The sequence below is a fragment of the Zychaea mexicana genome (genome assembly GCF_025766255.1).
Source record: "Zychaea mexicana strain RSA 1403 chromosome Unknown BDB00scaffold_101, whole genome shotgun sequence".
NCBI classification, from domain to species: domain Eukaryota; kingdom Fungi; phylum Mucoromycota; class Mucoromycetes; order Mucorales; family Lichtheimiaceae; genus Zychaea; species Zychaea mexicana.
Genome location: NW_026516764.1, coordinates 35,148 through 62,466, shown reverse-complemented (window position 1 = coordinate 62,466; position 27,319 = coordinate 35,148). Strand labels below are relative to the sequence as shown.

The window sequence follows — 27,319 nt, the reverse complement described above, 5'->3', positions numbered from 1 at the left end:
GTGGTGAACTTGAGACAAATATCAAACAGATATAACCGATAGCAAGTCTCCGATTGGCTCAAGATCTCTTCATTACAATTGTCATAAATATAGTCAAAGCTAAATATCAATAATATATATAAAAAATTAGCACAAGAGCATGACCCTGCTATGTAATTTATAAGTATGTGTATATGACTCCAATTATTTTTTATACTCATAAATTGTCGCACATGTTCGAAATAAACTTTTTTTCAGGCATCAGCAACTTGTCAATTGGAGACATCGATTGAAGCTCTGAAAGTGCTTCTCCCATTATGCAATACGACTTCTATATAGAGATGAGGTTACCTTCAGCTGCAGAATAGACGTACTGAAATAATATAACATACCGAATCTTGAATTTTTTTTGTTACATCGACAAAGTATGAGCTAATTTTATGACAAGTAATGAGCGGCACTTCCTTTTGGAGCCTATTATACAGATCTTGAGGTAAAGGGCTTCTACGGCGAACAGTCTTTCCACACCAGATGATTTTGTGCTTCTCTGGACTATATACCCATGAATATAATTATTAATTGCATATCATTTCATAGCCATTTGCCTATATTGAATCATTTGTTACCTTAGTTGCATCAAATGATTTGTATTTTGTGGGTTATCAAGGAATTTCTTCCATTGCTCCCACACGTCAACTTCGGTGGTTTCACTATCGTCTTCGCTCTCTTCTTCGTTCTGTTTGATTCGTTTTTGCACCACACCACTACTAGACCCCTCATCGACCCCACGTCTCTTTCTTGTGATCTTTTCTTCTTCATTTGCAATTTGTTCTGCCATGCTGCTTCTTAAACGATGCTATATAAATTGTTTATTAGACAGATCTGTTTAGACTGTATGCTAACAATAAACACAGTGATTTACTTTTTGCACAGAGAAATTAACCGAGCTTTCTGCGATTACAGCAGCCGAACCCTTTTCGGAAAAATTCTTGAATGCATTTTTGCCTTGTACTGTCTAAAATATATACTATCAGTAACTGTAATAATATAATAGGACTAATAGAAAAAAATAAAAATATTTTCTAACCTGGTTATACTTGTTCATAGAATTTACTGTTGTTTCAGCGACAGTTCCTGCAACAACATGTTGTTGAACTATTTTACTATCGTTCAGCAATCGTATAGAAGCATCGCGACGAGTAATTGCAGGATCTTGAGCCACCAGTTTCTGTAGGTAGTGTGTCACAGTCCAATAACATGGATCTTCCTTGATCTAAAACTCTAGAGTAAATGCTTCAATATAGGTTCATCTCTCTACATCGTTGAACACAAAACAGAATCGAACTTACCTTTGAGGTGTAATTTTGACTGTACATTCTCAACGAATGAGGATTGAAAATAAAACTTTTTGTTGAACTGCGTCATGATAATCACAAAGTGCTTTTGGAAGAAAAAAGCTAAATGATGACCTTTCTTCTTGCTGGTTGAATAGTGATCATGTGATCATGCAAAATTGTTTATTGACCTGAGTTTCGAATACACTGGTTGGCAAGTTAACATTATTCTTCTCCAAAACACATACACATTTATTTTTATACGTTTTATTTGTATAAATCAGTCAATACTTCATTCAAAAAACATAATCATGTACACCATCAACCTGAATAGTTTCTTCTTTCAATGACGGACCTGATAATTTTGGGCAAAGAAGCTAAGTATCTATTTTATTCTATTTATAAAGTGGCATGAATAGCATGATGGCAATCTGCACATGAACCCTGCCCTGTGCGGAGAAATATTCTGGTTGCCTACGGCATATTACATGCTGTTCCACTGGGAGTGGGAGCCGTAGATTGTTGTCATGGGAAGAAGATCCGGATGAACCCTGCCCTGCGCGGAGAAATATTCTGGTTGTCTACAGCATTTATATGCTGTTCCACCAGGAGTGGGAAGTTGATCTTCTTCCTCTTGTCACTGACCAAGTAACGTACATGTATGGATACGAGGACTAATTTTCTTTTCTGCCCTTCCAAGATTTTTTGTATATACAGGCTTCATGCGGAATAAGATGTGAAAGTGAGAAAATAAAAAAAAAGATGTATCATCACCTACACGCCCTCTTTGTGCAGTCTTACTGCATTTCAAAACTAATTAATGGATGAAGCGCACATGCCTATCTCACATATCCTGGTATGAGACGCTTCGTTCTTTTCTTTTTCCTTGTCTATCTCCCTTGTCGAAGATAGATGTTATTCTTTACAGTAAAGTTAACCAAATCTTTTTTTTTGACAAGCAGGAACTGTCGGTGTCAAATTACCAAGGCTCATTCGATGTTGTTCGATAGTACTGTGAATAAAAATTTTTTACTGCTGTCAATAACAAATGCTCTATTTGTTTTTTTTTTCTCTTTTTATGTTCAGTTATGTGTTGAAACTGGTTTGGTCTTAATGACAATCCGCGATTTTGTCGTGCTAATTTGATTAATAAACAATTATAGCATCAGTTGATGTAATAAAAATATATGAGTGAGTGAGGGCTGCAATAGTGTAAATCATAAAGGAAGATGTTACTCAATAAACATTTACACATCTTTTACCATGTTATTTCGCAATATATAATAAAGGACCTTGCTGATATATAGCTAGTGAGATTTGCATCATCTTTTGTTCTCTTCTGCAGATTACAATTCTATTATCATGCCAATTCTGATTGCTTTTACGGATACGATAGTTACCAAAAAGTAGAACACCTGTAAAGCACAGCAATAATTCATTTGACCACAAATATTGATTGATCCAAGCTGGTTTTTTTTTTTAGCTCAAATTCGTAGGAAAACTATATTTTTGAGACGAGTACTTGGATTTGCTTGACATGAACCAATTTGAGGAGTGTGTGACCATTTCCAAAATTATGGTTCGTTTATATTTTTGTGAGATTGAATGACCTAATAGATTTGTATTAGCAGTCAGTAGTAGCAGCGCCAATCATAATGAACACAGCAAGGCTCGACAATTTGTAAAGGCAACAGTAGGTTGAACCGTACCATATATAACACAAGAGTGTCACCATCTTAACATACCTTATTTATGAGGGATAAATTGATAAAGTGAATTTTTTTTTTGCCAACACATGCTACAACACTTGATACTTTTGCAGATTGTTCGTCTTGCTTGTAATATATATATATATATATATATATATATATATATTGTTATATTGTACGTACTTTTGATTATTAATTATTCATTTAGATATGATAAAGAATTTCCTATATGGATATTATTAAAAAGTGGCATTAATAACAGTTCCCCACCGCCGCTATGAATTTCGTAATTCTGCCAACATATTACATTACACTGCCATTGTAATTCTCACCTCCTGCCAATCACGAAAACACGCCGTCAATCAAGAATCCCTCTAACTCCAAAGTGAAAAAAGTACCCGCCATCATAGGAAAAAAAGCACTGCCAATCAGTAGGAAAAATCCTGTATTTGAAAAATAAATATTTCTTTTAAATTTCCGATTTCCGACATTTACGACGGTCGGAAACTACGCTGTCGATTACCGACGTCGGAAACCCAACACTGATACTTGCCGTCAACGGTGTTGCCGATACCGCCATAGTCAAAAATCTTTTATTTTTGTCAGCTTCTTTTCGTGTTCTTCATCTTTTTCTTCTTTTTCTTTTAGCTTTCTTTTCTTTTGCTTCAGCCTTTTCGATGTCTTATTTTTCTGCCTGTCGATCATTGCTGCTGCTACATCCTCCGCTAGTTGGCGATATTCCTTGATTGCTTCTTCGAATTTCTCTTCGTCTTTGTACTTGTAAATCAAGCAATTCACAACGCTCTTGACTTGCTTGTACTTCTCGCTTTTTTTTGGAAATAATCTCGCACGATAGTTCAACCTGGTTCGGGCAAGATTACGCCTCTTTCTTGCGAACAGAGCCGTACAAAGGGCCGTTCCGTTCGTCATCAATCAGCATCAGCTGGTTTTTGTCGACAAGTGGTTTCCAGATCGCTGGGCAGCTCGATGTTACCTCGTCGACTTCTGCCCTCCTGGCAGTGACATGCCGTTTTTCAGTAAGTCGCTCCAAGAGTTTGGCCGGGTCGTCAAGGCCGAGAATGTCCGTTTCCACGGCATTCAGAGCCCGAACTGGAAGATTTCCAGGCAGTCGGGCCGTACCCGTAGAGACCTAACCAGTTAAATTTACATAATAAAGTGCGTTATGGAAAAACTGAGCAATTGCTTGTAAAAAATAAAGTACGGCATTGTTATTTACACCAATAACAAAGGTTGAATAAAGTCTGTCCAATCAGGAATAAAGAATAACATCCAGCATTACACAAAAGCTTGAGTGCGTTCCACAGTATACATATAGCTGCTGGGAACCCTAGTGCAGGATGAATACTCGGGTTACTGCTGCTACAACCACTTTGACATGACACTGTCAAAAAGTACTCTTTTACGTTTGACATATCTACACACAGTGAAGTATGTTTCCACTGCTCGACTCTCACTTATTGAGGGACATTCTCTCAATTTTGCTCATTTATTTTTCAACAGTTTAACGATTTAATGACACCGATGGTGGGACGCAATGAGGAAACCTTGGCAACGCCTAAAGTATTTGAGCCATACCTGACAAGTGTCCGCAACAAAATTGACAGAGAAAGAAGAAGCAAAGGAATGCCAGCTTGCTACGAAAACAAGACCTTATGGGTTTTGCCACCAGCGCCCTTTTTCGCTATATATAAGAAGGAATACTTTGAACCAACCGACTTATATATTTGCCACGTGTGTTCATTTGGCTTGTCCACCTTTTGATAGAAAAGCTCAAGTGTCCTAAGTGCAATCAAAAACTCACAGAGCTTGGATTTCTATCAAACCCACTTGCCAGACGCATCGCAGACGACGACGACTTTTTTTACATCCTATCCTATCGATATCAATGCAAAAACGACGGATGCGACGTCAACACAATTATGGGCACAGACGAGAACTTGATAGAAGAATCGCTACCCATACAACTTGTGCTCGAATACCCGGCCACACTTTCACATAAAAGTGGTGTATCCAAGGAGTTGATGACAAATATGCGGCTGTGCTTTGGTAACGGAATGGGGCCCAGTTCATTTGCAAAAGCATCGAGCACTAGACACCACCTGCGGCACGACAAAATTGAATGGCAGTATGTGGAAGGAAGACCACAGCAGCAAGAACATTCTAACGAACAGCAAAATCCATCACCCACTAGACAGTCGGCAATCAATTCGTTTTATAAACCAGTGCACTCGGCATCAAGGCAGTTCAAGAATTTCCCATCATTCGATGATCGAGATGGATATGGTGGTTCGACACCTGGTCCTAAGTATCTCACAAAAATGTACAATGAATTTGTTGAAATGCATATAAACGACCACTACAACCACATGAGTTCTCTACCAGCCACCATAATCAACATTGACCACAGCCATAAGGTGAGTTTAATTTATTTGCTTTTGTGTATATTCTGACAAGTGCTTTGTTTGTTTTTGATAATAGGTGACAAAGCATCTTTGCAAACTAGATTCGTGCAAAATTTTTGTAGGGTTGGTATCAATGACAAACGAATACGAAGAGATTCGGTATCAAGCTTTTGTGCCTACTACATCCATGGATCACATAGAACAAGGAATACAAGGCATACTATACTTTCTTTCTTACAATTTCCTGATTGCATTACAGTAACTGAAACTAATTTTTGCGATTAGCCATGCTACAAAGTCTTACTGCCCATGGTCACCTACTCTTCTCTTCTCTTCTCTACCACTTCACCTTTCCGTATTACTACGATGACTTCTGTGAGCAACAGCTACAATCACCAAACTGGTTATTACGACTTTGACGACGACGCAACCACTGCCCCTTATGACCCTGACGTGACTTCCGAACTATCTCACCATACGAACTCCACCTTCAACATCAACTCGCCTGTTCTTTCCTTCAACAGCAACTATGGCAACCCCACCACCGCCTCCTACGGCTCCTTTGAGCAAGCCTACTCCCCTGCCTCCTCGTTCGTCCTTGGCCTCGATCGTGATGATGATGAGTTTCGTGCTCTGTCGCGTGCGGGTTCGTCCCCACCGGCATCACCTCAGCCAAACAGCTTCCCGTCTCCCGTGCTCCCTCTGGAACCGCTTCCGCTGCAGCATCCTCAATCACCACCGCTGCAGCACCCTCGCTCACTGCAACAAGAACATCAATCACCACTGCCGCAGCATCCTGAATCATCACAATACCAACAACATCAATCGCTTCCGCCGCAGCATCCTGAATCATCACAATACCAACAAGATCAATCACTTCCGCCGCAGCATCCTGAACCATCCCAACACCATCAACATCAATCGCTTCCGCCGCAGTATATTCACTCACCGCAACAACAACATCAATCACCAATGCCACAACACCAAGCTGCCCCCACCATCCCTCTATTCGCTCCACCTCCACTCTTTCCGCCGCAGCATCCTGAACCATCCCAACACCATCAACATCAATTGCTTCCGCCGCAGCATATTCACTCACCGCAACAACAACATCAATCTGCAATGCCACAACACCAAGCTGCCCCCACCATCCCTCTATTCGCTCCACCTCCACTCTTTCTGCCGCAGCATCCTGAACCATCCCAACACCAACAACATCAATCGCTTCCGCCGCAGCATATTCACTCACCGCAACAACAACATCAATCTGCAATGCCACAACACCAAGCTGCCCCCACCATCCCTCTATTTGCTCCACCTCCACTCTTTCTGCCGCAGCATCCTGAACCATCCCAACACCAACAACATCAATGGCTTCCACCGCAGCATATTCACTCACTGCAACAACAACATCAATCACCAATGCCACAACACTAAGCTGCCCCCACCATCCCTCTATTTGCTCCACCTCCACTCTTTCCGCCCTCGGTGTCCCAAACAATGAAGAGAAAAAACAAGACGACGATGATTCCATGGATACTGATGAGCCAATGGACATCGACGAGTGGTGCGAAGAAGAAGATTCCAACGAGATGTATGTCGACTGGGTAGGGCTAGCGCCAGCGTTCCCCTGGTGGTGCCAGTGAAAAAAGCCCCCCGAGAAGTAAGTAGTCATGTGCTTCTGTTGTGCTCTGCTTGAACGTGATTGCTGATCTTCCTTTCTACAAAAAGTTATAGTCTAAAGAAAAAGAAAAGTCGAAAAGTCAAAACTCCCCAAAAGGACTTGAGTATGTATACCTTACTGGTAAGTCGAAGCCTGCGTCAAATACATTGCAGCCTACAAGACATAACGACTGCTATTAACATTGCTGTTGATTCAACAGGCCCTCCTATTCTTCCTTCTTTCCACTTTATGTTCTCCTCTGCTACCGCTTTTTTATGGTTCGATGCCTTACTGCCCGAGAATTCAACAGTTTCCCGCCGTCACCCAGAAATCCTTTTTACTGACAAAGTCGAGGCCGATAAACAGTTTTTTGAAACACAAATCGAATCTCTTCGTACTGAAGTTCATCTACGTATAGTCGCTGATCCATATTATCATCTGCCGCAGCTACAGCTACCATCAACAATTTCAGTAACAATTCACAGCTCACCTTTGCAAATCGAAGCTGCTTTGACACCACTACTCGAACAAAATGGCACTGAACAGCAACCGATCGTCGTTGGTCTTGATGCAGAGTGGACATTTCATGAAAATGATCCAACGTGGCATCCAGTATCAATAATACAAGTTGCATATGACGACCGAGTATCAATATTAAAGTTTGAGAAGTTATCATCATTGCCACATGCTATCTGGACGCTGCTTAATCGCAAAGATATCATCAAGGTTGGGCGTAACATCGCAAATGATATCACCTGGCTTTCAAAATCTTTTCCTCAACAATTTAATATGGTGCAAGCACCTTATTATCTGCAAATTCTTGGGTAATCTTTGAATCCCTACTACTTTTTAATATCACCTTAAAATAAAAAAAGAAGCGGCTACTTATGTTTTTTAGACCTTTAAAAACAATATTTGTGGATTAGATTTGAGTTCTTGCTTCTTTAAAAAAAGTTATAGGCTTCTGAAGTTGGTCACTTTTGGCTGAGGGATAGCAAATTGAAACATATAGGATTATACTTAAGCAAGCGGAAATCAAGTTTAGCCTTATGGGTAAACTATTTAAGCGGTGCAAAGCCACTTACGACTGGCTACTAACTTAGGTTCATGTTTGCTTTGCCTTCTCATGCGTATTCCACACAATTTCTCCATTATACCTCGTCCTAAAGATCAAAAGAAAGCTGCTAAAAAGCACAATTGAACAGAAATCAGTAACTTCGTCACTATAATGGAGCAATTGCAGCTGCATAAGAGGAATGTGCGACAACTCCTCTGCTAGCCTTCAGAAACACCTTCCTATTGCTTTAGACTAAGCTTTTCCCCCAATAACCCCACAAAGATTCGTAGATATTACAAAAGATGGTTTTATTATATAGAAGCATATAAGTAAAGGGAGAGGATGCCTGGGCAGAAGATGAAGAAGTGAGGATATTCATAACCAAAGTTGCAAGCTCCCATCGGAAAGTAGGCATTGATGATTAAAAACTACCATATATAGAAGCGGAATCTGAAAACTCGAAATTGAAACAAATTTCAAAATTGTGGATTATAAGGTGTGTGCACCATAACCTTCAAGCATCCAATGTCGTGGACCTGTTGACAATATGCAACGAGTACAAATGCAAAACAATTACTAGAACAAGTCTGGCAGATATGTGCGCAACAATTCTACAACATCGTCTATCCAAGGATTTACAACAAGGCAATTGGGAAGGTCGACTTACTGACGAGTAGGGATCCGTATCAGAACCATAGAACCAGAACCGAACCGAACCGAAACCGAGAAAATATGGTTCAGTTCCTACCAAGAACCGAACCGGAATCGAACCGGTTTTGTATACGTAGAACCAAAGAACTGAGAGGCAGAAGATTGCATTTAGCGATTTTGTTAATTAGTATAAAGTAGGCTATAATGGAAGTTACGAACAATGTTATTCCGAAAAGACCACGAAGTAGTGTATTTGCAAGCCATACTTTATTGAAAAACTTAACAAAACCTGCAAAAGCAGAAGGGAGGGAAAAATAGTAAAGAAGAGAAGAGAAAAAACACTTCTTCTGATGGCAGCTTGCTTTCTCCGCCCATGACGCGCATTATTACTTATTCCTCTACTTTGCTACCCACAATGCATTTTTCTCCATGACGTACTACTTTACTAGATTTATCATGGCTTCTCGATCAGTTTTATCAAGCTTGTGCATTCCATTTGAGATTGCGCATTCTGGGGCTCATAACAGAATTATCTTACCCATTCACCCTTTGCCTTTTATGAGACACTATACACTATACACACATAGAGACACAGCAGCTGTATGTACTGCCGGTTGTGGTTCAATTCCTCCAATGTTACGATAACATATTGTACTAGTAATACTAAGTCGCTCTAAGTAAGTACTATAAGCTCCACTTTTTTTTGTAAAAACTGTGCTTCAATCTTTTAACCATGCAATGACCTACATTGTATAAGAATGTTTACATTCTGTTTCTCTTATTCATTTTGAGATCGCTGTTCAATGTACAATAATAAACTATTCTTTTTTACTGCAATATTCAAGTATACCGCGACATTTGAACACACACATCAGTTTACCAAGTCTTGCCTTTTTTATATATATGATAGGTTCGGTTCTTCGGTTCGATTCTTCGGTTCTATGGTTCTTGTCGGTTTTAGTCAGTTCGGTTCTTGCTTTAGACGGTTCGGTTCGGTTCCCTTCAAGAACCGAACTGAACCGAACCGTGTGGATCCCTAGCCACAACATAGCTTTGTGTATAGGAAGAATATTCAATATCTATAAATTTTGTTATAAATAACAAATTTATGATATTTCATTATTCTGTCAAGCTCCGTTCATTTCATTCACTCCAGGCGTCGAACTAAAGTTCTAGCCTGATTTTTTCTAAACTTAGTGATTTAGAATAATTATTTTGGCTAAGAATCATTTAGGGGTTAAGAAATTATTTTTTTTAGAAAAAATTAATTTCATGATTTATTATAATTATTTAAAAATTAGCTAATAATAATTTTGCTAAAATCATTTTGCTAAGACCCATCCCTCTAGGATTGAAAAACCCGTTGTAGCTTTTTGGTTCTCCAAGTAGTTGAGCATGTTGTAGTTGTTGTGTCATACCTGGTGATTGATATGGCTCCTTTGGTAATATACTAGGAGAGATAAACATTGACTTATTGAATATAGAAAAACTACAAGATTTTAGAATTTTATAATATTTATATATATAAATAAAATAAATATATAAGAGATTAAAATCAAAATATTAAATATTTTTAATTTTCTTAGCATTGAAATAGATTAAAAATAAGTTTGTTTTATAGTAATATTAAGAAAAACAAATTGTTTTTCTTGTTTCTAGAAATAGAAATATATAAAAATATATAACATTTATCTTTTATTATATTCAATACTTCAAAAGAGGTTCAAATAAACCTAAGAAATTAATATCATTAATTTTAGAAATTAAAGATAAAGAATATAAATAGATAGAAGAAAAAGAATAGTTTTTCTTTTATATTATAATTTATATATTATACATAAGTAATTTTAAAATAGTGAAATGACATAAAGTAAAATGTTTATTGTCATTTATTATTATTGATAATTATTTTATAAAAAGAAAATTCTTTTTTTTCTTTTCTGTCTAGTATAATACTTCAGGAGGATTATGAAAATATATATTAAGATATATTGATATATTCAAATAATGAGTAAAAATGATTAACCAACATGGATTTGGTTCAAGAAACGAAGAATGAAAGAAATTCTGGGGAATATAGAACAAAATCACCACCCTAAAGCACACAGAAGAAGAAGTGGATAGGAAATCAGTTCTCGCAATAGAAATCAAGAAACTAAAACAAAAAAGGAATATATACTTTACAAACTATGTACATGTTGTAGTTGCTCTTGACCAATGCTGACTGGACAAATACATGATAGCAAAAGCAATCAATGCAAAAGGCAAAAAGGCTGACAACGAGGAGGCTTCTTCAACAAGGGCCCTCAAGGATTACACCAGCACACCGACTTTGAGTGACAGACGAAGCATGGATGTGCCACATCGTACCAACCTCAATATACTTAAAAGGCAAGCTGAGCAAGAGGACAAATCAATCAACTACAGTGGAACTGACTAAGGCATTGCTGTTTTGCTGTTAAGGCTTGTACATCCCACGTAACTGAGGCTCAGGTAATTGGAGTGATACAAGTTGACAAAGTGAACAAGGGTGGACAAATACCAAGCAATTAAGTACTATCTATATTAGAACCAAAGCTGCTCCACCTATATAACATCCGGGCCAAAGATGTATCAATTGCTTCAGGAGCTGTTGTTGCAAGGTGCAAGAACAACGACAATATTGCTATGCTTTATTTTTGGATCCACTACTATCTTATTTAAGGGCACTGGCTACGATTAAATTAGGCTTACACTGACATTTTTTATATAATAGTAGCCTGAAGAGGTGCTTGTCGCTAAGGAAATGCTGGCGAAAAAGTCTTTAGACCTTACCATTAACAAAAACCAAACAATTCTACACTACCAGGTACCGTTTTAATACTCTAAATTTTTTGCAGTGTATACTTACTATTTTCATTTTGCTATATGCTTTAGAAGGCTGTCAACAAGCAGGCTAGCATGAAAAAGTACCACAACAGTAAAAAACATCAATATGACAAGTACACAATCCAGTTTCAGCAGAGTCATATATATGACCAAATCTGTTCGAAAGAGCGTCAGTTTGTTTCTGGCAGTATTATCAAGGATGTCATCCCCATGATGTATATTGTAACGCAAGGAACAGAAGTGGGTAGTCGATTCAGTAGCCATGAGCGAAGAGGCACCAAGAAACTTAGACAAATACACAGAAGGAACTGTCCAGTAGTAATGACGGGTAAAAGAAACACAAGTCAGATGTGTTGTACCTGCCTGAACCCTGTTATTCGACAAAAGTGTATGAAAGATGGGAAAATAAAAAAGATACATAGGGTATCGCATTGATCAAGAACATATCATTGGTATACTCCTTATATTAGATTCAAAATAATCTTCTTTTCTTTTATGGAAGTTAAGCCTTAATATTATGTCTTAAATAAAATAATAAATAAATAAAAGAGAAGTGCTACGGGTACGAGTTTTTTTTCTTACGCGTACGAGTTTTTCTAAGCGGGTTTTTAAGGTGGTTGTGTTGTGAAACCTTATATGGCCAATCCGATTGCCGTCTTACACGTACGAGTTTTTTGCTAAAGGAACTGAACAGCATATGCGTACGAGTTTTTGTCTACCCATCAGTCTTCCCTTTTTTTAAATGGCCTTGTCAAAATAACTAGCTATTGTCATACTTCTTGATGTAAAACTGCTCATTAAATCGGCGCAATGGATTTAATTACGCTGTTCTTTTCGAAATCTTACAGGATTCTGTTCTGCCACTATACAGTGATGGCATATACAAGTTTTGCATTCCTTCTTTTCTTTAAGTTCTTGGCCTTTTCCCAATATTAGATGGCACACTAAGCTCGATATCAGGTTATAATAAATCTAGCAATTCATTTGTTTGTGTGGAGGAGTTTTCTACCGAGTCCACATAGGTAACAATCACTTATAAAAGAACTCTGGGCAGCGCTCTTTTACGCTTACGAGTTTCTTTTAATCTGGTTCCACGTGTAAAACATTCCCTGAGCATAAGCTGTTGCAGTAGGGAATCGGTGTTTATTATAAAAAGGTAAAAGGCAAAAGAAGACATAAGAGATTTAAGACGCTAATTCATGTGAGAGTAAGTATAAGGTGAATAACGGTAATTGTGTCTGAAAGAGAAAAATAGAAATGAAATGGAGGAGAGATTAACAAATGGGTTGTTACAACAAGATATTATCGGGAAAAAGGTAATGAAAATTGTCAATACTATTTATACGTTTCTAGAAACAATGGAACGAAATATGCACTTTTCCACATGCGAGTTCGTGCATAAGACGTGAGATCTTCAACACCTTCTATCTGCATTAGATCCCCATTCATTTAGATTTTTGCTCCTTCTACAGTACCTTCTTCCAGATCGTCAGCTATAGATAAAATGGCTGTTTCGGGTGCAAGGATCATTTGAATGTAAGTCATGTATGTAAGGCGCAATGTTTCGATGTTAGAGTCTTGGTCTTACTATGAAGTAGGAAGTTAGTACTTACCCTCACTATTATTTCTACTTAAAATATCAGATCATAGTCTTTCTACATTTGAAAAGCATATGGTACTCGAAAGTACAGTGAGCAAGTCTCCTATGAACCTCCAACTTCCTATGGAGCTGTTTGAACGGTCTTCAGATTAACAAATAACTCACTGTAACCAGGCTTAAGAAAAGTCGTACCCGTAAGCAGATAGCTGTCAAAATTTGCCCCAGCTAGTCATGATTTACATAGAACCAGGATAGAAAAAACTCGTACGCGTAAGCAGACAATTGTCAAAATCTGTCCCCGCTAATTATGATTTACGTGGAAACAGATTAAAAAAAACTCGTAAGCGTAAAAGAGCGCTGCCCAGAGTTCTTTTATAAGTGATTGTTACCTATGTGGACTCAGTAGAAAACTCCTCCACACAAACAAATGAATTGCTAGATTTATTGGAAACCTGATATCGAGCTTAGTGTGCCATCTAATATTGGGAAAAGGCCAAGAACTTAAAGAAAAGAAGGAATGCAAAACTTGTATATGCCATCACTGTATAGTGGCAGAACAGAATCCTGTAAGATTTCGAAAAGAACAGCGTAATTAAATCCATTGCGCCGATTTAATGAGCAGTTTTACATCAAGAAGTATGACAATAGCTAGTTATTTTGACAAGGCCATCTAAAAAAAGGGAAGACTGATGGGTAGACAAAAACTCGTACGCATATGCTGTTCAGTTCCTTTAGCAAAAAACTCGTACGTGTAAGACGGCAATCGGATTGGCCATATGAGGTTTCACAACACAACCACCTTAAAAACCCGCTTAGAAAAACTCGTACGCGTAAGATAAAAAACTCGTACCCGTAGCACTTCTCTAAATAAAAAACTATAGGGAATACACTTTTAAAGAGATTATAATAAATAATGAAATTAATTTTTTTAGTTAAAAAATAATTTCTCAAACACTATAAGTTTCTCAACCATTAGGATTAATCTCAACTATTAAGTTTGAGGAAAAACAGGCTAGGAGGAACAACGACGCCCAGTTCATTTAAAAATCATAAATTTTTATTCGAACACTTGACATGAAAGACATAATAAAATTATTTTACTGTTTACAGTAAAATTAATTATTATGGATTAAATCCCTATTATCCACATTCTATAATAGCCTTAAAGGTTATTATGAGTAGGGATCCGTATCAGAACCGTAGAACCGGAACCGAACCGAACCGAAACCGAGAAAATATGGTTCAGTTCCTACCAAGAACCGAACCGGAATCGAACCGGTTTTGTATACGTAGAACCAAAGAACTGAGAGGCAGAAGATTGCATTTAGCGATTTTGTTAATTAGTATAAAGTGGCTATAATGGAAGTTACGAACAATGTTATCCCGTAAAGTCCAAGAAGTAGTGTATTTGCAAGCCATACTTTATTTAAAAACTTAACAAAACCTGCAAAAGCAGAAGGGAGGGAAAAATAGTAAAGAAGAGAAGAGAAAAAACACTTCTTCTGATGGCAGCTTGCTTTCTCCGCCCATGACGCGCATTATTACTTATTCCTCTACTTTGCTACCCACAATGCATTTTTCTCCATGACGTACTACTTTACTAGATTTATCATGGCTTCTCGATCAGTTTTATCAAGCTTGTGCATTCCATTTGAGATTGCGCATTCTGGGGCTCATAACAGAATTATCTTACCCATTCACCCTTTGCCTTTTATGAGACACTATACACTATACACACGTAGAGACACAGCAGCTGTATGTACTGCCGGTTGTGGTTCAATTCCTCCAATGTTACGATAACATATTGTACTAGTAATACTAAGTCGCTCTAAGTAAGTACTATAAGCTCCACTTTTTTTTGGAAAAACTGTGCTTCAATCTTTTAACCATGCAATAACCCACATCGTATAAGAATGTTTACATTCTGTTTCTCTTCTTATTCATTTTGAGATCGCTGTTCAATGTATAATAATAAACTTTTCTTTTTTACTGCAGTATTCAAGTATACCGCGACATTTGAACACACACATCAGCTTTCATTTAAAAATACCGAATCTTGCCTTTTTTATATACATGATGGGTTCGGTTCTTCGGTTCGATTCTTCGGTTCTACGGTTCTCGTCGGTTCTAGTCGGTTCGGTTCGGTTCCCTTCAAGAACCGAACCGAACCGAACCGTGCGGATCCCTACTGACGAGCAAGTACACTATGCAGCTTTGGATGCCTGGAGTAGTCGGCAAATTTATTTCTAAGTGACATCGCCTAGAAATGACATCATAAATCGACGAGCTGGTGTACATGTAACAGTACTAAGCGACGATGGTACTGTGGAGGTGGCGCGCGGGAAAATCAGCGATGCTAGACAAAGTGGGTATGTACATATTCTCTCCCTTACTTACTCCTTGCTTGCACCAATTCGTAGTAGGAATAACACAATAAGTCAAATCATATTACTAATATTAAGCTAACCCTGACTTTTTTCCAGAATCTTTAATAAGCGGACGATAACGGAAAATCGTGCACTGGTTGAAGTTACTACTGTCTTGATCCCTGCGGCAAAGTTGCAATTATGTGATAGCCAGCCACTTTCGTCATTTGGTGCTGCTCCGTTTTGTATATTAGTGCGTTTGTTGTCACTCCGTCCTTGTTATCAACTTATTAAGCCTGTCGCCACCGTACACAATGAGGAAACACTAAACATATCACAGAGCGTGGATCATCCGGAATCGCAAGCTGGTCAAACTGATCATAGCAGCGACAATGACGTGCAAGCATGGGATATTAATGAAACTGACTCGGAAGACGACAGTGACGATGATATGCCGGTGCCAACGCCATACACTTTAGCTATCGACGAGAGCTCCAAGATTTATGGCAGTCGCCTCCTCGATCCTATTTTACAAAAGTATCGACCACAACGCTTGGAACAAGATAACGCCATCCACACCAGAATCGCTCAAGATGCTTGGCATGCGCTCAAGAGAATCTCAATACCAAAGAAACATGGGTTACGCATAGAATTCCAACGTAAATTAACTGACGCAATTTTGTGAATGGATTCTGGAGATGTTGCAGCTGTTACCCGGGTTCGGCATGAAAAAGGAGAGAGATTTGAATTGGGTATATATCTATATGATTCTCTTTTATTGTGGGCGACAACAAGCTTAATTTGAAATATCAAAACCATGTTATTTTAGTTCGTTGGCGTCGCAAATCTTGGATTAACGAGCGAATACGCCGCGTTGTCCCACCACCATCAAAAATTGTACAAGATGTGTACGATTTATTCATGACGTTTGGACCTCTGAAATGCGCCTCAAGTGGTCGACCGTTATTTGACAAACAGGCCTGGAAAGACGCACGAAATTTGCTACAGCTTATTGACAAAGGATATTTGAGCGATCCACCTGGGACATCATTGTACTTGTTTCAACGACGGGATGAAAATGGTTTGGCAGTATATCAATGTCTAAGGGGAACAAACTCTCTTGAGGGCGGTGTGCACCAAAATTTAAAGAGGCATTTTGGAGCTTTCAATGCGAGTCCGAGATTTGTGGTTAATTTGCTTGTCGAATATCGAACACAACATAATATACATGTAAGTGTATCTCATAGCTTGAAAAAAGTGACCAATTTACTGAACAACTCGAACATTTTCTTATGTGGCAGGTTGGTACGCTGAATCGCACAGGCAAACAATACAAGGGACATTACGATATATGAATGAAGAACAAAATCCAGCTTGCATACTTGCGACGCGAATTGCAGCTACCAAAACATTGGCTTGCTTGGCAGAACACGGATCTGTTGGCCTCGACTGAAGAAAAGTTTGACATTTGCAAGACGAGCGACGAAAGCTTGGATACATATGGCGTGCAGCATTACAGACCATCAATTGAACAGGCCAACAAACGAGATAGTGCAGCTGTGAGAGCAGCATATTTAGCATCTCGTCAAGGCACCCAGTATCCAATACTACCTGTACATACTAAAGAAGAGGTAGCTTTGTTCAACCGACAGATATCTCAATTCTACAACAGTCAGCAACCGAACTCAACGAGGTGGACCGTTTTCGCCAAGTCATGGAACTTGATACACACTGACGGGGGCAATATTTTTTTTTAAGTACCCACAGTATCTGCGCACATATTTCAACAAATGGAGTCAGAACGCGGTGATAAGGAATAGCTTGGAAGGTACAGCTCGCCCACGATCCCAAATACGTGATAACTCTGATCGTACTGCTGAAATCTTGGAGCCTCGATTGAATCTGCCAGCACCGACACTGCCATCCTCAATACAACGTAGTACATCTAGACGACTGCAATCTAGATCTTCTGTCTACCAACCGCTTGCTCCACGGCCAATGCAACAGCAACAACAAGTTTACAGCCAATCTGATTTGTATTCCTTTGCACGTCCACCCATGTCAGCATTACCGCCACCGCCTACTACATTTACACTACAACCGCAACTGCCTCCGCCGCAATTATATCCATCATTCCAAGTGCAGCAGCATATGCACTATAGTCCTACACCTCAGCAACAAGCAATCCAGCCACAACACCAACAACATTATATACGGCAAATGCAACCTAGAGCACCATCATCATCACCATCAAGCATAAGCCGTGCTGATTTCCTCAAAAGCCTACCACCAAAGAAACAGCAAAAATATTCCCAGACTTGTCAAAATGAAGGCTGCACTGATCCACAAAATTGCCCTGGCAGTCAAAACAGATCTCACCCATCATGTAGTGCAAATAATGATAATACACGAAAAAGAAAGAAATTGAACTAGGTACTCAACCACAACTTTATTTTTCCCTATATATTTGTAATAGTTTTTAATACTTTTCTCGCATAAACAAACATATCATCAAATATACACTTTGCACTTGCGTCTAAAGGATTTTCACTAATGTTTGGCGCATCTTGCTTTTCAACTTGGCGTGACACGAATTTCCATTTGGCAGATGGGGGATATAACTTGGCGCATGATGAAAATTAGAATGGCTGACAATGGTTTTTTACTTGGCACTTGGTTTTTTTTCATTTTTGCGCAAGCCATATTTTCAATTTGGAATTGGATGGATTATATTTTGGTACTCTCAAAATTCCAGCATTGACGAATTTCGCCAACCGCAATTTTCGCCTAGTGAAAATTGGCGAAAATTGCGGGTAATTCCCTGCTACATTTTTTTTTGATTGAGTATTGTGTACCACCCGAATAAGCAGTTAAATAAATAAATTTCATCTTCAAAAGTAAAATGGTTTACTCCTTTGATAATAAAGAAAAGAAAAGATTACAAGATAAATATATTAAACGGTCAATGCGAGGTTCTTATTAGTCAGGTCTTCATTGACTCGTGCCAAAAGCATGCTGCAGATTGATGTTTATGACAAATCTGCTGCGCAGCTGTTGCGCAGCTGCTAAGTAGTTTCTGTGCGACAGCGAAATAACTGTCCTCTTCCTTCTAAATTCAAAAGCAGCTTATCTTCGAAATACAAATTTATCGACTGTGCTGCACTCATTACTTCATAGCTCGTCCAAACGTTATGCTGCGCAATGATGACGATGACGAACTTGTCGCGCAGCTGCTAAGCAGTCGCCTTCTTCATTATACAACAGTTTATTTTCTTGAGGCAATAGTTTCGCAGCACATGACCTAAGAAAACGTATAAATATGGCCAGTTCTCTGAGCTAGATACTTCATTAACATTTTATATCTACACTTTCTCGTCGATCTACATTATCCTCTCTCATGTAATCCGAAGAAAACTTATCAACAACTGCTGGTTCCAAGCGTTCTTATGTATTGGTGGAAAGGTCCAACCAAGGTTCCGGTGCTGGTCGCAGACGACATCCTGCCAAGCAGTTTTTCAAGCTCTACGATCGATACTTGGACAATCAAAAATGCAGGGATGGTGAGGCACAATGTCTTGCATGCATTCGAGTACTCGGTGACTATGTGCAAGGAGTTAGGGATAAAAATGCCGCTTTACTTGAGCATCTCAAGGTAAAATAGAAAGATATGCATGAATTATAGCTTAAATGTAGCCTCAAAATCTTGATAATAGAGCTAATACTTTTCTTTCAAAAAAAAAGGGTTGCATCAATTTGAATTCAGATGAAAGAATTATGATTCAGGCCTCAGGTGCTTTCACGTGGGTAGATAATGAAGATATACTTCCTGAAGATTCGGTTAGTCAAGTATCTGGTCTCAGTCAAACATCAAATACAAGACGTAAACTCGCACAAGCATCAATCTCGAAATATGGTGTCGTCGAAAACAGCTTGTGGGTTCAGCAAGCACAGGACAAGGCATTGCGTGCTACTCACTGTAGGAAAATTCTTGTGAATTTTAAATTCTTGTAAACACTAAGTAAAGTAACAAGAATTCTTGTGGATTCTTGTGAATTTAAAGTAGCGATAAAGCGGTCACGCGTTCACAAGAAAATCAAAGCGGTCACACGTTCACAAGAAAATCACAAAACGTTTTGTGGAATACCAAAGCGGTCACACGTTCACAGGAAAATCACAAAACATTTTTGTGGAATATTCATTATATAGATTTTAAAAAATATAGCTTTATTCAATTACATGATACTAGCTAAGGTTTATTGATTGATGGAATACTGGTCGAGCGTATACAGATGAAAACCACCCCTTTCTCTCTCTCTATATATCACATACACTCTCGCTATATATATACGTGTATGTGTGTGTGTTTATACAATAATCAACTTTCTGATACTTTAACTTACCTTTTAATTATGTATATTTTTGTGGGGGGGAGCAGCTCCGAGCCGCTTTGTAGTACGGCGTCGTTTGGTAGACTGCGTGGAGGAAGGAGTAGGGGCAGGGGCAGGAAGAAAAGCAGAAGCGGAGACAGGAAGAGAAGCAGAAGAGACAGGAAGAGCAGAAGTGGAAACAGGAAGAGAGGCAGAAGAAACAGGAAGAGCAGAAGAGACAGGAGGAGAAGCAGGAAGAGAAGCAGAAGAGACAGGAAGAGCAGAAGCGAAAGCAGGAAGAGAAGCAGAAGAGACAGGAAGAGAAGCAGGAAGAGAAGCAGGAAGAGACGCAGAAGCCAGTTCATGTTGTCTACCTGAAAGTTAATATATATTCAATTGTGGTTGCTCTAGTGTAGTAGTTATCATACCTCAGCTTGCTGGATCTGCCGTAGTTATTCCAGCATTCTTGGACGATGTGGCGAGCTGCCCACTGGTCCTAGCAGACAGCAAAATCAATTCCCTGCTTCTTTGCCAGGTTCGTGAAAAGGCTGATAGCCCAGTTGCTATCCTTGCTTTGCAGCTTAGCAAAGTAGCAGGTCGCGCTGTTGTCAGCACGATCCCGCAATCTCTTCTCTAATACGACCACAACACGCTCCCGGATGTGCTTGATGTCCGTCTTGGCTTTGATCAAAGCACCACCTTCAAACTGGTGGTAGCCTTGAAGGAGAAGGTGCTTGACATCATCCTTGTTAGCTTTCTTCACCATCTTCCCCTTGGTATTTAGAGCCACTGGGTGGGGAATGAGGGCAACCGTCTCAGCAAGTTCTGCTTCATCGACAACTGGCACCTCGACTAGGGATTGCGCCGTTAGCAGTTGGTCGAGCTTCTCTAGAATGATTGCTTGATTCGTCTCTACATTGATAAGACGATGCTCCATACGAGTGAAGACTTAGGAGATTAAGGTTAGCGTTGGGAGGTGTTTGGTTAGTGTTTGGGAAGAAAAGAAATAAAAAAAACCTTTGCGGTAATATAAAAGTATTTGTCACCCTGGTAACCAGGTGGTTATAACAAGAGAGTACTGTTTAATCACAAGAATCCACAAGAATCCACAAGAACCACCCAAAAAAATTGGCAACCCAGAGCAGGCAGTGACAGACGTCACAAATTTACAAGAAATCCACAAGAATCCACAAGAATGAGGCCGGCGGGGTCCAAATTCACAAGAAATCTACAAGAATCCACAAAAATTTGGCGACCCAGAGCAGGCAGTGACAGACGTCACAAATTTACAAGAAATTCACAAGAAATCCACAAGAACCACAAGAATGAGGCCAGCGGGGGTCCAAATTCACAAGAAATTCACAAGAACCACAAGAATTTTCCTACAGTGACTGTGTCGGCCAATCTTCATTCCGTTGGATCGAAAACTTAGAGGTCATCGAATACTTGCTCCATTTGAATGATCGCGCTTTGGTAATAAGAAGATGCAATGTTATTATACTTTATATTTTTATGATGTAATAAGATGTAACTAACTAGTACGGCCTTCTTCTAGGCAAATGGAGCCATACCTAAAAGGCAAAACCTATCAACCAAAATTCTTTCACGTGTTGCCGATTCTGCGAATGAACAACTCATTGCCGAGGCTCAAGATATACAAGGCGGAACTCTAACATGCGACGGATGGCGAAATGTCTCCAAGGAGTCGATACTTGGCATAGTCCTCAACACCTCAAGTGGGAGCAGCGTCATTTGGGACGCAAAAGACATCTCAGGAGAGCAAGCAAGGACGCTGGATGTTAATTAAAAATTGGAGACGTTACTTTTCGACGAGAGTGAGCGGATCAAGAGGCACAACATCACGGTCATCGCGGTTGTTACTAATTCAGCGAGTGCCTATGCTGCTGCCCGTTCACAACTACGTCGAAAGCATCAACAGATTATATGGTTGCCATGCTTTGCCCACCAGATGAATCTCTGCATAGCCGATATGTTGAAGGCATTCCCAGACTTGAATTCTTGCATGCAGCAAGCTGTCAAACTCATCGAAACATTCAATCGCTCAACATATTTGACACGAAAACTCCATGACCATCAAGATGGTACCCCAAATAAGTGCTGCGTTAGTCTTCGTCAACCTGCAACAACACGATGGAACAGTTACTTCGATGCTTTGAAAAACTTGCTTGATACGAAGGATTCTTTTTAGGTAAAGCGATCAATATTATGGATTTTAAATATACGTGTACAATGGTTAGCACTCATACTTATTGTTTTGTCTTGACTTAGCTCGTCGTTTCGAATTCTGGATCTGATGCAGGTGCCAAAATACCAGACGAAGTTGCAAACAACATTCGCTCCATGGCCTTCTGGGAAGATATCGATGGAATCAAGGCAATGCTCGAACCATTTGCATTGTGCCTAGATGTTCTCCAACGAGATAATGCCAAGCTATACTACATTGCCACTCAGTTCGCGAAGCTACTCCCCATGTTTACGACTGATAAGATCGACGTGTGCGTAGAAGACTGCCAGATGATGCTGTCCAAGTATTTGTCAAGCGACTGGAAAAAAGATGGTATCAATAGGAGCAACCGCTACTGATTCTGGCCATGTATCTACATCCAACGTACCGTTTGGATTACATCAACCGCTATCCGGAACCTGTACATCCAGAAGCATGCAACAGACGGGGCATCACGTCGAGAATCATTACCGAGTGGGCTCAAATGTACTATAATAAATGGACAGGAAACGAGGCCGAAACCATGCTTTTACAAGTCATGAAGTACGACGATAGGGATTGGCCGCTCGATGATGAAGGCTACATTGGATCCGGTCGCAACCCGGACAAGTTTTGGAAAATGGTGGCTGCCAACGACGAGTCGTGCAAAGAACTTGCTTTTGTGGCGCGACGCTTGCTGGCGATTGGTGTGAACTCGGCCTCGTGCGAGAGATTATTCAGCGACATGGGGTACATCCATAGCACTAGGAGAAACCAGCTTCATTGGCAAAAAGTTCTTCACATTGCCCAAGTTCGTGCCACACTCAAGAAGAAGCACGCCAAGGATAAAGGCAAAGCACCAGCACTTCCCGCACTAGCAAGACTTGATAGCGTTGAAAGCCAAGGCGCCGAGGACGACGAACTTTACATGGAGGAAGAAGACCGGAACCTCCGGAGTGAAGAAGAGGCTGACATGACTCCACGGCAGTGGAATGCTCTTGTTAATGAGTGGTTCTTGGATCTTGATGGTGAAGTTGACGACGAAACAGCTGAAACTCCTGACATACAAGTGCACCCAGCAGAAAACCAATCTTATAAATACAAATTGTCAACACTTTTCACCCCCTCCCTTCAACAGATTTAGATTTTCATATGTATTTCCAAATAAAGTAATTGATTTTTCGCCTCTAATTTTGGCGGGGTTGAAGCTACTGGGGTAGACTCTCATCCAATGATATTAAAAGTTAAGCAACTGCTCTCTGGGTGCAAAGTGTGAGGGTAGCCAATGAGATAACAAGTTAACGGGGGTTGTTACGTGTGCCGATATCTTGTGTTGCCCCTGTGTAGCGCTTGTGTGTGGGTATATCAGTTGGCGTTTTGATTGTTCCTGTCAACAACAGCACTTTTGCACGGGTCTTTCGTCTTGTATTTTTTCTCACTCTATCACCTCCTCATAACGTATTTGACAAATAATGGGTGATTCTACTTCTCGGTCAGATGGAAAACGTCGTCGCGGTAGACCTCTATCATAGGTAGCAAAAATAAAAAGCAGAAATCCTCCTCGGCTCGCGCTCGCGGTCAGACGAGCTTGATGCAATACGTTCCTTCGCGCTACCTTTCTTCAGAACAACGCGACACAACAAGCGCTGAAGCCACAGCCTCACCACCCGATATCAATGAGCAACCAAGCTGTGAAGTTTCCTCCCAACAGGTTGTATCCAGAAAGGGCCACCACATACATATACTTATTGTATCGATTATATAGGCTCGTGTGGATGACGATAACTATACTTTAAAGGACTTGATCGACGAATTAGAGGAAGAAAATCATACTAATAATGATACTGGCGTGGAAAACGAGGAAGATCCCATCCCTGACGAAGCACAAACACTCAATGATGACGACAGAGGATACAAAGAAAAAAGTTTCGGAGTGCTCGCCCAGTATTTCTTAAGTATCCAAGATCGTATCAAGACCAAAGATGGTGGTTATCCAAGGGAATACAAGAATGGAACTTTTTGGATTGAGCCAAAGTCGCCTTATTTTGCACTACGAGACGAAAGTATATTAAATCCCAAGCCATTGTACTTTCCTCGTGTATTTCTATGGTTCCCTCATTTATTGGTTGATCGATTGTACTGCCGCGATCCGAGGTGCTACAATGAGGCGGACGAAAATACCTTTGAAAAAAGCAAACTTGAAGATAAAGGCTTCTACAAGGACCTTATGCACGTCGAGTGGTGGACATGAACAGGTATGAATTATTAGCAGCAACAATCATGGCAAGCCTTTAACAGCGAACTATGTGTTTGAAAGATGCTTTTATATTATGTCAAGACGATATGAATGCAAAACCTGTCATGCCTCATTGGGTGCACACGATGAAAAAATCTTGAAACAGCTGCCCAACGAACTAGCAGCAGAATTTCCCGCCATTTTTTCCTATCGGTGTGCTATGGGTGATAACCCTTAGTGTTATAATTTTAGTGAAATTATTGTTAGTTAAAAAATTGTGAAATTTTTTAATGTGATAAGTTTAAAAATTAAAAACTATATTTATAAATATGGTTTTTTAATTTTGTGATCTTTAATAAAATTTGTAAACTTTAAATATTTTTATGTTTTTTATAAACATAAGAATTTCTTAAAGTGGCGGAACGGTAGTGAGCAAATCCCCTCTCTAGCCGAGACCTACTGGATTGAAGGCTAGCTTGACAGAATAATAAAATATCATAAATTTGTTATTTATAACTTTATTCATCTATCTCTAAGGATCTCATTGACATTTTACGACCATGTATGCAGCACGGTATAGGAGTTGCAAACTTTCAAGATATGCTACAGGAGCTGCACCTCAAACGCCATATCCGACTGCATATCATATACACCCTATATCAAATACATCGTCGAACGAACCCAACTTACAAGGAGACCGAAAATCGCATCAGAAGCTACCCTGAGTTCTCGACATTCAAGGATTCTCAAGGATACGCTGGATACGTTCCTTCTATACCATATTTTCGACTCATATACAATGCTATCATGGATGTTCTTCGGCCAATTATGGACAAGCAGATGGTTACTATTGATGGAGAGATACTCAAGGGAGACCACACATTCAAGTTTTTGAAGAAAGTTGCAAAAATGGGTGACGCACCGACTTTTGGCGCTCTATATACTATATGTAACGAGTATGAGGAGATACGAATGCAATTGCTAGTCCCCACCAAGTCATTATCGCATTTACAGACGCCTTTTCAGGAAATGATGAAAACATACGACATGTACGGGTATAAACCACCGCAGCTATTTTTTACTGACAACGTCCGGGGAGACAAGGCGTTCCTACTTGATAATATCAGCTCATTGAAGAACGGTCTCAAGATTAACAGTTTGACTTTAACTGAATCTACCCGCAACAATCACATATTACACCTGCCAACCTTTATTACTACGCACTACATACGCAATGAAACCGAAGCTGAAGAAAAAATTACGAACACCATCTTGTGTGATATTGATCCACAAACGATTGTAATTGGTTTGGATTGCGAATGGAACTTCAGTCGACATGCTTCCCCTGGCAAAGTGGCAATATTACAGTTAGCATACAAGGTATTGGCTCTGTTCTGTTACACTATCGTTTTGGCAAGTTACAGCTTCACGCTAACAAAATAACTTGTGGTTTAGAGCTACGTCTTTATCCTGCCAATCCACCAGTATAATAATATTCCTCCTTCTATTGAAACTCTTCTAAAGTCGTCCAAGGTCCTAAAAGCTGGCCGTAATGTTAGTGGTGACTTAAAAAAAACTAAAGCGCGACTACGGACTAGACTATCATGAAGGCACGGGGTTGGAGCTCGGCAAGTTCTCTCGTAGACGAGGCTTCATTGAAAATGGAAATGTAGGACTATCTACAATTGCTGAAGAAGTACTTGGGGGTAGGATCGAAAAAAATGATAGAGACAGCAACTGGGAGTTACAAGATCTTTCCGAGAATCAAGTGTATTATGCAGCGCTGGACGCGTGGGCGTCGTTGGCGATATACAAAGCTTGTGTGTTTTCGTACACTGGGTAAAACCGTACTAAATCCTCCTCCGCATGGTGGGTACGTTGCTATTTATTCCCGTCTTCAATGTTCATTTCCAATTGCATATGGCGAGATATTACACAATGAGCAGCAGGTACTTTACGATTTACGTAATATTCTTTGGAAGAAATATATGATTCATTAACAACATGTGCTTCTCTTCATGAATTACTAGATAACATTCGACGACAACATGGCATATATATCGATCAATCACGTTTGTGTTCCTGGCGCAATTCTTGACTCGCACACTCAAAAAACTCTTATGGAATTTGGAGACCTCCCTTTTGCTGTGACAGTACCGATATCCATGCTACGATTCGAAAAAAAGTCGCTATGTTTATGGAGAGAGCAACCACCGCATCAAGGCAACAACCGATCACAAGCCAACATACCTGACGATATGCACGATACACCTCATATAACCGACAGTATACCAGACGATAGTGATCAGGAGTCAACATCTTCTTGTTCGACGTCAACATCACACGAACCCAATGACAACTCCAATGAACAAAGCACATCGAATATAACATGTTCCGACTCTTCAAGCTTCAACTTCACAAATATTTATGCGCAGGATACCCAGCAGCAACCAGTATATTCGAGAATCCTAAAAGACATCTATCACTTCATGGCGCTTATCAAGATACCTAAACGGCACGTTCTCGCAAAAGAATTCTCCCGGCAACTACGCAACGCTATCTTTGTTGTGCACCAAGAAGATCGGCAAAAAGTGGAGCAATATCTAGCGACCAAAAACATTACATGGGAATACATGCTGAACACGAATCCATCTTGGGTTATGCGAAGAGTAAAACGTATCGTCCCACCACCACACGAGCTCGGTCCTAAAGTCCAAAATCTTTTTGCTGAATACAGTAACCTAATTTGCACCAGAACTGGAAGGAAATTGTTTGATAATGATGCCCACCGTCAAGCCCAAAACATGCTCAAGGCAATATATGAAGGCCAAGTTTCCGATCA

The 27,319-nt window shown here is 39.7% G+C and overlaps 3 protein-coding genes across 3 annotated transcripts; all 3 read right to left on the bottom strand.

The window, feature by feature from the left end:
* Window positions 1–196: 196 nt before the first annotated feature.
* BDB00DRAFT_771850 (uncharacterized protein) lies at window positions 197–817 on the bottom strand (the record flags this gene model as incomplete). The annotated part of the gene is made up of 3 exons (XM_053119997.1): window positions 197–310; window positions 372–531; window positions 606–817. The coding sequence occupies 3 exons, from the start codon at window positions 815–817 to the stop codon at window positions 197–199; spliced, it is 486 nt and encodes a 161-aa protein (XP_052975054.1).
* A 2,696-nt stretch (window positions 818–3,513) lies between these two features.
* Window positions 3,514–4,455, bottom strand: BDB00DRAFT_877056 (uncharacterized protein; the record flags this gene model as incomplete). Its single annotated transcript, XM_053127557.1, has 4 exons — window positions 3,514–3,612; window positions 3,740–3,848; window positions 3,931–4,172; window positions 4,447–4,455. The coding sequence occupies 4 exons, from the start codon at window positions 4,453–4,455 to the stop codon at window positions 3,514–3,516; spliced, it is 459 nt and encodes a 152-aa protein (XP_052975053.1).
* A 16,058-nt stretch (window positions 4,456–20,513) lies between these two features.
* On the bottom strand, window positions 20,514–20,954 carry BDB00DRAFT_877052 (uncharacterized protein; the record flags this gene model as incomplete). Its single annotated transcript, XM_053127556.1, has 1 exon — window positions 20,514–20,954. The coding sequence occupies one exon, from the start codon at window positions 20,952–20,954 to the stop codon at window positions 20,514–20,516; it is 441 nt and encodes a 146-aa protein (XP_052975052.1).
* Between the last annotated feature and the right edge of the window lie 6,365 nt (window positions 20,955–27,319).